Source organism: Bos indicus x Bos taurus, chromosome 7 (genome assembly GCF_003369695.1).
Source record: "Bos indicus x Bos taurus breed Angus x Brahman F1 hybrid chromosome 7, Bos_hybrid_MaternalHap_v2.0, whole genome shotgun sequence".
Taxonomy (NCBI): Eukaryota; Metazoa; Chordata; class Mammalia; order Artiodactyla; family Bovidae; genus Bos; species Bos indicus x Bos taurus.
In genome coordinates this window covers 3,896,827-3,910,843 of record NC_040082.1, presented here as the reverse complement: position 1 = coordinate 3,910,843, position 14,017 = coordinate 3,896,827, and the positions used below count along the sequence as shown (strand labels likewise).

At 43.1% G+C, this 14,017-nt stretch overlaps 1 protein-coding gene across 2 annotated transcripts in view; it reads right to left on the bottom strand.

Moving 5' to 3' along the window:
- The window catches only part of EFNA5 (ephrin A5), a 289,572-nt gene extending 275,900 nt beyond the window's left edge, over positions 1-13,672 (bottom strand). Inside the window, exon 1 of one of the 2 annotated variants that reach the window (XM_027545480.1) lies at positions 13,250-13,672. In XM_027545480.1, coding sequence (XP_027401281.1) covers positions 13,250-13,374 — 125 coding nt within the window. In that variant the 5' untranslated portion in view covers positions 13,375-13,672. The remainder of the gene's footprint in view (positions 1-13,249) is intronic. The other variant, XM_027545479.1, reaches the window with a different exon arrangement.
- Positions 13,673-14,017: the final 345 nt, after the last annotated feature.

Sequence of the window (14,017 nt, the reverse complement as noted above, 5' to 3'; positions counted from 1 at the left end):
ACAAAGCCATTCCTTTAGGGATATGCAAATGACGTCATTAATCAATGAAGATATCCTACTTCTAAATTTAACAATCTTCTAAGCATACGTCTCTTTTAGGACACCCTTAAGTTCACACAAAGTCATGGAAGATTCTCAAACTTCTTTATCTGTGAGAATCATAAGACTGGGAACACTGAAGTGGATGTCACCTCAAAGTCATTGCCCCAGACGCTTATTTACACCCTAACGAGCATAAACATTAAGCTACAAAAAGTCAAGCAAAAGAGACATGTCTTGATTTACTATTCTAAATAATATTCATAGTTCTCACAAAAGTTACACAATAATTAAGCCCATTTTTGCCAAGGATTTAAAAATGAAAAGTTTTCCTTCTGCTTGATAATTAACTATAAAAAGGCATCAGCAAAATTTTTGTTAGAAAATGAAAGTATGCGTGAATTAAGAGTGCTCACCATCCTCCCCTTCTTTTGGCTTATTTTCATACAAATATAGCTGATCTAAAGACAGTTTCATCTTTCAATAATCGTTGCATAGAGGTGTATCAGTTGAATAAGTCTACTTATGCTTTCAAAGACTTTCAAGTTCACTTAGGAGAGTGGGAATATTGTATTCACACACCCAGAGAGGAAGTGACAATAAATAAGCAGGCAGGGTAATCTGAATTTAATTACTTTCACCCTTTATTCGTGAAAACAAGCATCACACAATTGTTTTGCAAAAGCAAATGATATACAGGCTATGAAAAAAATACAAACGTATTTATACCACTGAGACTCTACAGAAACAAAGATTTCCCACTAAGGACACTAAAATTATGGCATTTTAGAGCAGATAGGTATTTTCCCCAAATCTCCATAGAAGTGTAGGCTCCTAACGTCACCCACAAGAAACCCTGTCAGAGGAAGCACAAAAGTTGTTAGTCATCTTCTGGGCTGGATGTAAAGTGAACATTTGGGGTTCATTTAACCATATGGATTTCACTTAACCATATGGATTTCACTTAGAAAGTCTTAAAAATCTGTTTCTGAGGTGTAATTCTGGCATTGCCACAGAAAATATCTCTGGGGAGGGTTTGCAAATATATTGAGACATTTATGACAGGATCCTCAGATTTTTTGGACCAAGACAATTTTTTCACTCCAGAAGATTTGTCTATAGAGAGCAAGACTTCCGTCCAAACCCCTGGCCGGTTACTTTTGTTAGCGGTGCATTTTAACGATGCATAAACCTCAATGTAAAAATCTATTTTGTTTGTCCGAGACCTGGGGGTAAAGTCGCAAGACATAAAGACGACCACCGGGTCTGAAGACAAATAACTTGCACTCCTGCACACACTCCTGCACACACTGAGCCCCTTGAGAAACTGCAGAACCACACAGGCAGTTCAGGGCGAGAACAACCAGGAGCCCTTGGTGAGGAACCAGAAGTGATCTCTCTCCCTGCTGATTTATCTAGAAGCTGGCTGCTCAAACTGTGCTTCCTGGGTCAGCAGAATCAGTATCAGAGAGTTCACTACAGATGCAGACAGGCCCCACCCCAGATCTACTGCATTAAATTCTGCATTTCAAGAAAATTCTCAGAGGACTTGTGGCACATCAGAGTATGAAAAGCAGTGATCTAGAAATTGGAAACTGACTGCTTCAGGATGGTATGGGTGCTGTTTCTGAATTGTTTACTGCACTGTCCCCAGCACCAAGAGCCACACCCGACCCACGGTGGACACTCAATAAACGTTTGCTGAATAAATCCAGAGGTGAAGATCACATATGTGACGAGAACAGTGTCTTCCTCTCTGCATTGTGATCATGTGTATACAGTTCTTAAATGTACACAAAATTGCAAGGTCCTTAAGGGCACAGATGTGGCCTCACCCACCTCTGAATCCACTGCGTGCCTTCCACTGTCTGAAGGTATCACTCAATGTTTTACCAATTGTAGCTTTTAGATATCCAATACAGAAATATATTACCACCGTTAGATATTGATCTTTATAATATTCCTTTAACGTGAAAACTTCGGAAAACTCAGTTTAAATCAACATATAATTCCTGCATTTACCCGTTTGGCTCTGGTTTTAAATACAGTAAGGAGAACTCACCCAAGAAATCAAAGTAGTAATGGAAAATATTATTTACGGTCAAGTCCTGATTCTATGTGGTACCACAGAACAGGAATGGCATGGATGATTGAAATTCAAAACTGATTCCAAACCTCAAGTTATTCAATAGCCACAAAGTCTCTTCTTACCAAATCTCACACCAGAACTCCTCTACATCTCAGAAATATCTTTTTTTTTTTAATTTTCTTTCCCAAATCCACCTACTGAAGAGTGAAATGGGCCAAAGCCATCAAAGGAGAAATACAGGAACAGAGAGATATACATAATAAACAAAGCGATCAGTCCTCAAACAACCAGATACCAACACCAAACTCCAGAGCTAAGAAATAACAATGTGTGAAAGAGATAGTTACCCAGTAAATAAAGGGCACAGATGTATGGATAACAGGACCATCCCAAAATGACACTCAAAATAAGGAGACATTCAGAGCAATAAGTATTGCTGACTCTCCCAGGTCAGGTTTTCAAGAACAAATACTAAAGTGGGACCTGTGGCGGATTCATTTTGATATTTGGCAAAACTAATACAATTATGTAAAGTTTAAAAATAAAATAAAATTAATTTAAAAAAATAAATAAATAAAGTGGGAGTCCTCTTCCCAATCAAGAATCGCTTTGTTTCTATTTAATTAACTGAATTAGACTGTCTTTATACTGTTTGTTTTTTTTTGCTTCAGGGATCCCAGAGTTTTAGGTTACGCCATCAGGTATGCGTGACCCCATGAGAGTATACTCACATGGAATACCCTGTATACATACACACCCACACTCCAGCACGCTGCTGGTGTCCCCAGAGTATAGCTGACAATGGTGACAGCAGAGTGTGTAATTAGTTTCATTGTTCCCCTGACAGCTATAGTTCCACACAAGACCCTCTTCTTTTTAGGTTGTAAATGCTATGGAAAAAATACACTAGTAACAGGCATTTAATTATGGGTCCGGCAACCATAGTTGGAACACAGGTAGAGGAGACTAGAAACTCTGAGACAGCAAACACATATATTTCCAGGGGAGGGGAGAATTTTGTTCTTCAATTACAGCAATGCTTAAAATATGGATGACAGGCATATGATTAAAAAAAGAAATTTTTAATGTTTCCCCCCGAGTCTCTATCGAGGATAAAGTATGTATACAATGCTACATCAATACTAAAACCAAGAATACTATTAAATCCATACTAAAATATTTATAAGAATAAAGACATTGCTTATTAATAAGCAAAATGCATAAAGAATAGCTTCCTGTCTTGATACTATCAGTGAACTACAACGATTCAGTTTCAATTTTGGTTTTCACATGGATGTAAAAAATGAACATTTGTGATATCAGCTCTCTGGGTGCTGTGTCCCCTGAGGCTTACTTGAGTTTGCTTTATCCAGCGTTTAAAACCAGGCGTCCCTTTCTTTGCTGTCATGGCAGACACCAGCTCCGTCACTGAGGTCCTTTCTCGCCTGATTAATTAGTAATTGGGAGACACATTTTGGCAGCTTTCACTTCCCTATTATTTTCTCTGGTTTGACACAAAACCCCGTCAGGAGCCCCACTATCTGAACTGTACCCCATTTAGTGCCGGGTCACTAGATTTTAATAAACAGAGCCCCTGCCAGAAAACTCCCGAAATAGGCATAAAAGTTTCCTGAAGCAGTAACAGTAAACAAATATATGAAGAAAATTCTGAATGCCACAGTATCTGAAAGGTTAATGGTCTGTCTGAACCCAGGGGTTACGGGCAAGATTGCAAAGCAGAAGCTACAAGAAAAGGCCTGCAACAAAATCACTGCTTTCACCTGTCTTAGAAAAAAAAAAAAAGAAAAACATATTAGCTAAATAAAGCAGACACACACTTGGTGCGGCGGAACCATACATCTGAGCCTCCTCCATTATCCCAACCCGATGAATAAATTTCTTGGGAGGAAAAGACTGATGGGGACTACGGGGCCACAGGTCCCTTCTGGAAGTCACAGAAGCGCTGTCTAAGCCACACAAAGAAACGTGGTTCATCAAAGGGAAGGTGAGGAAGTTAAAACTGAAGCTAGCAGGCTTAGATTTGGGAGAGCTGCAAATAGCTACAGAATCCCCTTCAGGTTCTCCATCACCAGTGTCAGTCACTTCAAAAGGGGGCTGCTGCGGCGGCGGGATGCTCGCTGGGGACACTTGTGAGCCAGGGCAGCGGTCGTGCTGTGTGGGTCAGAGGTCACCACGTCCACAGGCCGACATCTGCCTGTATTCTCTGGCCCCGAAACAACAGCAGGGGAACCAGGCTCATTTGCCCCCACTTTGTTTAACCTAATTGTTGAACACAAAAGATGACTTCCCCATATCTAGACTTATTTTTCCTTTCCTCCCTAATCCCCATTTGACTCCATAAAATGAAATACTATTAAAGAAAACCTCACCAAAAGGTCAAATCCCCTATCTATTATTAAAGTTGGGGGAATGTGACAAAGCCATATTTTCCGCTGGCACCTGTGAACCACAAAACTTCACATCACGCCCACCACCATCAACATCTAGACCACGATCAGCACTACAATTATCCCACCAAAATAAGCCACGACCGCCTCAAAACCGCAAAACAGCATTTTGGACAGGAGAAGATGCTTCCATTTACTCTTACAACATGTGCTTTCATAGTTCAGAGGCAAGAGCTAATTATTAATTACAGTTTCTACATGCATAAATAAATCACTACTGAAACCAGAATGGACATTCTGACACCTTAGAGGCAGGAAGGGAAAACAAAAGTAATTTGCTAGTTCATTTCAAACAAAAAGGTCACTTTGAACAACTTGGTTATTGTAGCCTTCTCCATCAGCCACAGAACAACAGATGATGGATAGTGGAGGAAAGGGTTTTGGTAACAGAAGCTGTTAACTCCCACCTGGACTGTAACGAGAAGTCCATGAGATGAACGTCTTATTCCAAAACATGTACTTTATGCATCGCCTTCACACTGCCCCTGCAACCAACAAAAATCCTACTTCTAATGAACTAAAACCATCTGTGACATCAGCAGTACTCAATCTGTGCCCAGTTTAATCAGACTGACTGAGGCAGGGTACTTTGAAATTATTCTTAAGAATTTCTGTTTTTATTGCAGTGCACAGGAATAAGGTTCCCAGACATCATCAAGCAGATGCAGTAGCAAGAAGCGTAATATAAATTTTTGGTAAAGTTTACTAGGCCACATGTTCCTCCAAATGCATCCAGAAATTTAAAACATGGTGGAAAATACAACAGTCTCAGGGCACTCACATTATTTTTAATAACAAATATGAATTTACTTCCAAAATAACTGTAATAACCCACAGGAACGGTTTAGTCATGAGACTGTGAAAGCCTATGTTGCAGGGAGCGGAAAGGCTCTGGTTTTGTATAACACTTCTTAAAGCACCCCAAATGCTTCTTTTTGGAGATACCTATGTTTTTATCAGTACCACATACTAGAAAAAGATTCTTTGGACTGCTGAGCAATTTGGGGGAAAAAATATTTATCAACCAACAAATTTAAGAGACTACTTAGTACAGTGAGAAAAAGAACATCAGGGTGGGGGGGGGGGCAGTGATAATAGGAGACATTAATATATGACTGAGAAATTGTAAGTTTCAAGAGAAAAATACGTATGTAAATATGGTACAGCCCAATACTTAACATGAAACTATAATATGCCTGGGTTTAAAACATATCATTACTAAGTTAAAATATCCATTTTTGACAACTAAATTCGAGAAGATAGCATTTTCAGTGTGCTCACAGGTAAGACAGAGCTTTCAAGGGGGATCCCTGCTCAAAATGACTATAAAGTGGTTTAGCCCTTTCCTATCGTCCATATTCATTTCCGGACCATTTTCATGAAAGAAATAAAGTCGGTCTTAAAACAAGATGGCTGCTTCTGGGGGAAAGAAAAGAAACGCTGATTTAACTGAAAGCCAAAAACCTAGCTTTTTCTAAATCGAGAAACAAGAACTTCGATATATGTTTTTTCTCATCTCCAAGCATATATGCATGCACTTCCACATGGAAACTTACGGATTAGGCTGGGCAGTGACTGAAAAGTATTAATAGCAAAGCCATTATTTTTTTTAAAAAAGGTCTGCTCTTAGTGTGCTAATAACCTGAAGGTCCAATGCACATACACAGAGCTACGACAAAACCCAAATTCCCACCCGTCCTTCACACCAGAACCGCGATCCCCAGTTCTGAGAATCAGGTCACTTGACAAGTAGTAAAAGGAATAATATTGGTCTCTTACATCTTTTACAGAACTCCATCAGAAAATGCTCGGTGATACCCTGTCACAAACAAATCAGCTGAATTTGGCTTTTTCAAGTTAATACCCTAGGAACTAAGCTGTGAGATAACCTATGGGAACGGCACTTTGATGACCTTCCCTGAAGCAAATGGCAGATTAATTCTATGACATATATGTAAAAGCTGAAAACATTTCCCCTCCATTTTGAAATAATTTAAAATAGATTTTTTTTTTCGAAAAAAATCACTCAAAACTATTTTTATTTCTCACTTGAGGGGAAAATAAGGCCTGACAGTAACATTTTCTTCAACCTGTCAACTGTCAATTGCACGAAGGATGTTTCTCGAGATGACAAAGGTTTATTTTTCCTTATTGAAAATGATAGAATTCCACCTGAATGAAAGCTGAGCTAACCTTCACTGTGGCACACTACGGTCTCTCAGCAACTGGCTAACTCAAGGAGAAGTTTTCACTGTCTTAAAATAATGGTTTTATTGAAATTTGTGACTCCCTGCTTGAATACTATATTCAAAAACCTCAAAGTCAAGTTTCCATCTACATGGATTTCAGATTAGAAAATAGTATAGGGATTTCAGTAGTTCGCAATAAATCCCTCAGAGTACAATCAGGAGTATAGATTATCAAGAATAGTAAAATATAAGGAACTTTTTTATTTATGCTAAAAACTAGGCATAATAGTTGTAATACAGAAAACCCCGCAGCATTGCTTCCTAATTCTAAACGGAGTGCTTGTATGCCTTTGTGCTGCCTGGTTTGTAACTGACATCTCTGAAAACATGAATGTAGGCAAATTTCAGGGGAAACCGATCTCCTGGTAGTGAGTAATATTCCATTCAGAAACACTGGAAGTTCAAATTAATCACAGGAAACTTTTCTACCAAACAGCTCGGGGTCTAGGCTGAGAAGCAGAAGAAAATATAAATTTAATAATATAAATCAGGCCCTTAAAAGAGACAGCAATTTATTGATGTTTCGCTGTCTAAGACCACCATCATAAGACAAATTACTAAAGCGAATATTAATATCTCATTTCTCATACTCCTCTTTGAGGTTTTACACCTAAATATGAAGGTGTTATCCGTCACAAATGATCAGAAGGCAATTTTTTCTCGGTTTGGAAGACTAGTCCCTGACTGAGCACCCTGGTAGGAGGCCAGGCCTTCCTCACTGTACTTAGGACACACACGTTTCCTTTTCAACATCCTAATCAGACCTGCCACTTTAACAGTCTGCATACTGTTTCTGAAAAGAAAATGGATTATATGGCCTCAGTGAACATAAGACTGATTCATTATCTAAAATAAAATATCACAGCTTTTTAAGTTCTCATTACTGCCTGAAGTCATTCAAAACCAACACACACAAAGAAAATGAAGAGGGCTAAGGCGCATCTTAAAAAAGTATTAATCAAATTATTTATACTGGACAAAAAAAAACATTAAACAATGAACCAAATGCTCACAGGAAATTGTCTTCTTAACATCTTCCTATGTTTTGTTCATTTTCCATTTCAATGTTTTCTCTTTCTCAAAGGTACACTCTTTGGGCATATACTTCTAAGCTTGCAAAGGCCAGGACTCCTGAAGGACTAATTGTATTCATTCATTTTCTTGGCCCAGCATGAAGCTGGTAGCTTGCTTGGTTCATAGCAACAGGGGAGAAAAAAGGAGACGCTCATCTTTATCTGTCCCATCCTACAGGAAATCAGGCCACTGGACAGAAGGCATCTCACAAGATTAAATGGCAAGAAATTCACAAGGTTAATTTGCCCCCAGATAACTAAATGTTCCCTCCAAATGCGATCCTCAGCCTTCAAATGGGGAGACCTCTACAACTCTTGATTATCAGCCAGAACACACATGGCGACGAGATGCTCCTTTGGTGAGCCAATGGCTTAGCTAACACCACTGAAATCAACTAACAGGGAGTAACGACTGACTGAAGGCTCTCTCTCATTCTTTTCATCATGAAGAGTTTATTGACCTCGGTCTCACGCTGGAAATGCCAAACTAGACTGTACATCAAGTGTGCCTCAAACAGCTCTGATGCTCCAGTCTCTTAAGGAAAAGGCAGTTGACTGTTTCTGATGGCTTACTACGAATACAGAACACAATGCATAAAATCAGTGGAACCTAAAACATCCCCATGGCTTGTTTTGCTTTCAAAATTCTCTGGAACACTAGCCCAAAATAAGCAGCACACTTTTCTTCGACAAAATTCTAGATAAAGAAAGGGTAAGAGGAGGGAAAGTCACTTCACGCTTCCTACAAACGGATAAGGGTGAAAATACAGGATATAAGTTTCCATCACACAGGCTTTATTTTTAAAGCAGATGGTTATAAAACTCTGATATAAACACCAAAATAACAAAGTTACCCCACTGTATCTAATAAAATGTTACACTGAGGTTAGGAGTTAACAAAGTTAAAAGACTCTTAAGTAATGTCTTTTACTTCAAGAACTTTTGTTTCTAATATATGAAATACTATTTAAAAGATTTAAAATTCTAAAACTAGAGTTCTTAAGGTTGGTGATAGGGTCTTTCAAAACCAAGATCAACTTTCCATATTCCCTGAAAACAGATTCTTAGATTTAGACCATACTGACATTTGTTTGTCAGTGAAAAAGGCACAGTGTTGGTATAACGGTATATATATATGACACTGACAGCTTGGACTTTTTAAAATGAAACAAGTGAATTCTGAAAGAGAAAATAATATGCAAGGGCTATGATTAGGGGAAAATGTTACTACATCTCTCAGCTTAGTCACATACATACTGCCTGAAAGATTCTGAAGTGTTGATCTAGAATTCCTATCACTTTCACAACTCAAGATTACATGTTAGCAAAACTAAATGGTGTCAATTACCTGCTACTCTAACATGAAATGTTTAATTTACAAGTCCAAAGAAAACATACCATTAGGTTGAAATTTATAAAATCCCAGATGAACTATAGAGATATCTTTTCCCATAAGAGAATAACATTTTAAATTGGTGATTCTCAAACCTTAACAGAAGCAAAGAACTAAGTGAAGAGAATCAGTACTTTTGAAGTATGGTTATATTTCACATTGTATTATTTTACCATTCCATCCATTAATGCAAACCAGTAGAAGATAGGTTTAATTATCCCAGCATCATTTTGGTAAATGGGCAAATGAATCCAAGAATTTTTCAGTAGACACAGTTTGAATATTTTCTTTGAAAGAATCAAACTGTTTATAGCATGTTTCAGATTAAGAGGCATATTCTTAGTACTAAGCCATCTCTATGGTTATTAGCGTAGCTACTAAGGGAGAATATAAAGAAAGTTCTATAGCTGAAAATCTTTTTTAAAAGTTACTTAAAAGTATTTTACATTATTAAATTAAGGACAAATAGCTATATTCTCCTTGACTTGGTTCTTAATTACTCAAACTCTAACAGGCCAGTTCAGAATAGAGCATAACATTGAATGGATCTTAATATCACTCTCACTATTTAGGTGAAACTCATACAATTCTTCAAATGTTTAAAATATAAAAGATGCACTTACAAAAATCTTATCATATATTTCTGCCCAGATTGATAGGTCCCAGTCACTATTTTTGAGATCTGTAGCGAGTCAACACATAGAATCAGTGTTGCCCACCACCCAATAAACACTGGAAATTTAAGAAGTTATTAGCATTTAAAAAGTGAACCTTTATTTCTCAGAAGTGAATACCTGGGAAGACCAAGTCTAAGAGTAAAACTATCCGACAGCAAATAAATTGTCCTTTTTTTTTTTTCTCTGTGAACTTAGATCTATGGATCTACTTCTATTATCAAAGTTCTCAATAGTGAAACCCAACACAGCACATAAACTATGACTGCACAAGTTACGTATAAGATATTTAAACCTTGTGATCAAGATATAATACTTAACTTTAATTTCATTCTAAACTTACTTTCAAACTGAAGTCCATAGGTATAAGCTAAAATACTTCATTTACTTCATTTTGCCATAATATCCACTTGTTACCATCTTAATGTGCCCACTTAACTTTTCTTCCAGGAGAAAAATCTCTTAAGTCTGTTTAAGTTGCAATTAAAGTTCTCTACTTTTTTCCACAAGACTGAAGTCTTCTGATAATATTATTCATTTAGCAAAATCTTAAAAGACATGATTCATGTAAAATCAAAAGGCATGGCTAGCTTACTTTACATAAAAACAATAGATAAAAAGAAAATGTAAAACAAAAAATTTAAATTAGTAGACCTCTTCAAATTTTCTAATCTATTTTTTCACTATCTTTTGTGATAAGCTGTTTGTTTCTAAATTACTTAGTTTGCATTTGGCTCCTTTTAAATTACATCCAAGCTGACTTTTCTTAATTCAGCAAAAAAGCACCAACATTTCTAAGATAAATCTGCCTACCGGTACCTAGCTTTAAAATATTACTTTTTAAAAGTTTTACTGCAGTAACACATAAAGAGAAACACAGTCACAAATCTCTAAGAATACTAAAATTACAGTTGAATCTCTTGGGTGGGAGTACATCATTCTTCCTTTTAAACATTATCAAATTGATAATGATGAAATAAACAGTATTTCCACAAGCTTCAAATTAGAACACTGACTCGGAGAATACTCTTGGTATTTTAAAATTCTACAGATTAACTTTGGGCAGCTTCAAAGACACCATGGCATCCTGAACAAGAGAGTTTTCCGCAGGCAGGGCAGATCTATTAAAAAACATGACCTGTGACAAAAATCAATGTGCTAATCTCAAACCAAACAACAGTATCAAAAGCATAAAACAGAGATAACCTAAGATAAAATGTCCTCAAACTAACTCAGACTAGCTTGACAGGTTAAGAAGGAGGGGTAGACTGGGGACGTTGCTGATGCTTCCAGGACGAGTGGAACTCCCTAGTATTCCAATAAATGAATACCATGAGAAAAAAAAAGATTACCCTGTGAAGTTTGGGGTGGGGAAAAGAAAAGACAAGCAAGAGCAAAATGTCCCAAATTCAACGAACCAATTGCACTGCTATTTTATTTAATAAGGCACTAAAGTTTAAAATATAAATTCCTCTCTTTCGAATATGCTGTCTAATAAAGCCCAAAGGGGAATAAAACCAACCAACATAATGAGACTTGCTTTTAACACCATCACAACTGGAAAGCTCGCCCTATTTGTCTTGTCAGCTTTAATAAAAGGCATCTCCTCTGGCAGGATGGTTCTCTTGTCTTTTTTCCTAATAGTGGTAAGTGGCATGTCAGAGAAGAAATGAGTTTCCCATCCCATCACCCTCTCCAGGAGATGTGTTTTTTTACAGCCAAACTTTGAGGGATGTCTGCTCTTGGGCCAGGCGCTGCTATCAGTCTGGGGCTACCTGGGTGTGACTGTCTTTCCTGGGACAGCAGGGGTGTGTGTGTGGGAGGGGGGTACTCTCTCCCCGTTTTTCAGCCGGTGGACCGCTAGCAGGGAGATCTCCCTGTCTGCAGCGGAGAGGACCTTCCTCCAGGAGGGGGAAGCCCTCCGGTGCCAAAGTAACAAAGGCCGGCGGAGAGGGCCACGGGGAGCGAGGAAAAACTAAGGCGCCGGCCAGCGCCTCTCCCCACGCGCGCAGCGACCGCGAACTCTTTCCTTGGCCTCCCAACTTCCACTCCAGCCCAGGGGAAGGGGGGGGGGGGGGGGGAAAGCTGGGGTTTTCGGTATAAGCGAGGCTGTTTCCCTCCTCCAAGGAGGGCGCGGAGACCAGCCCACCGCTGGAAGCCGGCCTCGGTCCCGGAGACGCAGAGCAAAGTGGGCCCAGCGGGGCCGACTGCTGCCCGGGCGAAAGGAGAGCTGCGACCTGCCCTGGACCCGGAGGGGGCCTCCCGGCCCTGCGGACAAGCCCCCCCGCGCCCCACGTCCCGGGGCTGTGAGCAAGGAGCGTCCGCTTGCGGCCGGTGGCCGGCGCGAGCGCTCGGGCGGCCCGGGGCGCGAGTCTCCGGCTTCCCCGCGTCCCCGGCGGGCTCGGGCGGCGCCGGAGAACCGGCTCCAGGTGACCGCCCGCGTGCCTCCGGCGGCGCCGCCAGCCTCCGGACCCAGGGCTCCCACCTCCGGGGGCAGGCAACTCGGGCAGCTAGCTCGGCCAGCCTGCCGTGACCCGGCCTTCCATCCAACTTTCTGGCCCCCTGCGCCCACCCGGAGGCGCAGGAGGAGGGAGCGTCCTCCCCACCTCCAAGAGCGCCAGGACCAGACGGACTGGGGGGGCCGCCTGCTCTCCTCGCAATTAAAAGAGGAAAATAAAAACCTCCAGCTTCCGCCTCCCGGGCCCCCTCCCTGCCCCCAGCCAGTGCGCCTTCCGAGCGCATCGGGGGAAAAGGGAAGGAAAAATTCACACACACACACACACACTTTGAGGATCTTTGGCGGGTTCTCCCCCGCAATCCCTGCGCAGCCAGGCTCCAGGAGGGAGCCCCTGGCGGCGCTGCGCCCAAGGCTCTCCGCGCCCAAGCCCCGCGCCTGGATCCGGATGCCGGCCAGTCGGCCCGGGTGCAAGAGCGAAGTCTCCACTCCCGGGCTCCCGCCTTTTCCCAGCGTTTCCCCCGCGCTGCGCAGAAGCCGCCAGTCCGGGCGGCCCCGGGGACGCCCAGGGGGCACCCAGGCTCCCCCGCCGCACCCCAACAAAGAGGGGGCCCACGAGAGGCGCGCTTCCCGCGAGCGCCTCCCAAGCAACCCGCGCCCGAGCCCACGCAGACTCAGCGCGCGCGCCGCGGCCGGCTAGGGCGCGCGGATCCCCGGCGGGCGCCGCCGCTCCGTCCGCAGGGCCCCCGAGGCCCGGGGAGCCCCGTTTCTCCGACCCACAGCCCCTACCCCACCCCCCGCCGCCCTACCTGGGGTTGCTGCTGTTCCAGTAGACGGCGTAGCGGTCGGCAACGGCCTTGGAGCCTGGGTCCTGGCTGAACACGCACATCCACAGCGCGAGAAACAGCGGCGTCAACATCTCCACGTGCAGCATCACGCCTGGCCAGCGGCGCAGCCCCCGACGCGCCACTCCGGGGAGAGAGCCGGGATCCGGACGCAGGGAGTGCGGGGGAGCGCGAGCGAGCGGGGGCCAGATAAATATGAATAAATACAAACGCAGAGGGGCGAGAGGCGCGCAGCGAGCTGAGAGCGGGGGGAGACAAGCGAGAAGAAAAGAAGGCGACGGAGTAGAGGGGCGATCAAGGCAAACTCGCAGCCCCGCTGGAGGGATCGGGAGGAAAAAAGGGAAGCGCAAGATGGAGAGAAGCGTGCGTGTGTGTGTGCGGTGGCGGCGGCGGCGGGGGCGGGGGAAGGGGTGCCAAGCTGGGTCTCGGGCGGCGGCGGCGGGCCGGTCACCCGGGCAGAGGGCGGTGCGCGCCCGGCCGGGCGGCGGCACGCTGCGCAGTCACCGCGAGGGGCGCGCCGCGGCCGCGGGGAGACATACACCGGCCCGCCGGGCCCGGCTCAGCGGCGGCGGCGCGGGCTGCGCACGGCTCCGCCGCCGCCCGGGGCCCTGGGCACCGCGCCCCGCTTCGCTCCAAGTTACTTTGGCAGCCTTTGGGGGGGCGGGGGGCGGCAATTGCAGGAGGGGAGCTCCGTGCGGATTGCGCGGGGGCGGAGGGGGGGCTTCGCGCCTT